The sequence below is a fragment of the Capsella rubella genome, unplaced genomic scaffold, assembly GCF_000375325.1.
Source record: "Capsella rubella cultivar Monte Gargano unplaced genomic scaffold, Caprub1_0 scaffold_135, whole genome shotgun sequence".
NCBI classification, from domain to species: Eukaryota; Viridiplantae; Streptophyta; class Magnoliopsida; order Brassicales; family Brassicaceae; genus Capsella; species Capsella rubella.
In genome coordinates, this window is record NW_006238793.1 from 1,381 (window position 1) to 2,463 (window position 1,083).

The 1,083-nt window shown below is 37.4% G+C and overlaps 1 protein-coding gene across 1 annotated transcript in view; it reads right to left on the reverse strand.

The window, feature by feature from the left end:
- LOC17874288 (pentatricopeptide repeat-containing protein At2g17033) overlaps nt 1-404 on the reverse strand; it is a gene marked incomplete at its 3' end in the record, with an annotated part of 1,780 nt that extends 1,376 nt beyond the window's left edge. Inside the window, exons 1-2 of the mRNA XM_006279094.2 lie at nt 360-404; nt 233-307 (exon numbers count right to left, since the gene is read on the reverse strand). Coding sequence (XP_006279156.2) covers nt 233-307; nt 360-404 — 120 coding nt within the window. The remainder of the gene's footprint in view (nt 1-232; nt 308-359) is intronic.
- Nucleotides 405-1,083: the final 679 nt, after the last annotated feature.

A 1,083-nucleotide genomic window follows, 5' to 3' on the forward strand; every position in this document is an offset into this window, starting at 1 on the left:
CCTGCATAGTATATTGTAAACACTTAATGCCACAATGCTCAATTCAATTCCAATCAATTACAGTAACTAATAATACTACACAGAGAAGCCAAGATTTTGTTTTTATCAGTTCTAGTCTTCTCGTTACTACTAAACAATAACTGGTAATCAGAAAAGGGGAAAACTTTCAAACCCTAGTTATGAAATTCGAAAGAATCATACAAGACATAGAGAGTTTACGAGTCGAGCTTACCCACCATGGACGGTCTGGACCAAAGCCGCCATTTTCAATTCGTAACGAGTTTGCCTCTGTTTTGCCGTAAAAATCCTTGCTCCAACATCCACTCACTGAGCGTGAACACACCAATACGCCGAATTACCGGATTTCGGTTAAGAAATTTGGTACCCGGTTTATTCCATGCCATGACCATTTTTGTTTTGGTTTAGCTCTGTCGTCACATCATCATGACATCATCAAATTCAAGTTATAGAATTTGTTATACTGATTTTCACACAAATGATTAGATTCGAAACTCATAATTTACTTAGGAAAAGACGTATATGAATTTACAAAGTAAGGTTGTCCTGTCACAAACGTCGTTCCTTGGTAAAAGATTACAAAGGAAGGTTCTTTATGTACGCCAAGCTAGTGAAAAGCTTGGAAAAGAGATAAAAACGTAAACATGTGATTCAAGTTGTAGTAGTCTCTATGGGTTCTCAATCTCACTAGTGTTCAGCAAGATTAACCTCCGCAATCATAGCATCTCCAAGGTCCTAAACTCGGGATTATAGAAAAAAATTTCAAGATTCCGATGATGTTTCCCCAGTATGATCCTCGGCACGCTGAGACGGTAAACGTTTCACATATTAGCAATGAACACATATTTGAACATAATTGAATGAGACTAACGTGGAAAAAATGGATAAAAGATGCATTTCACAGTCCCAACCAATGTTGCGGTTAGAGACAAGCAGCAGTTATGAAACTGACAAGAAACCAATGTGTTTTCAAATACTATTGCAAAGTCAAGAGATGCAGAGGGATACAAGCATAATGTCACAGAGTTTCCATAGCCAGAAGATGCAAATATAGGGTAGTGTAAA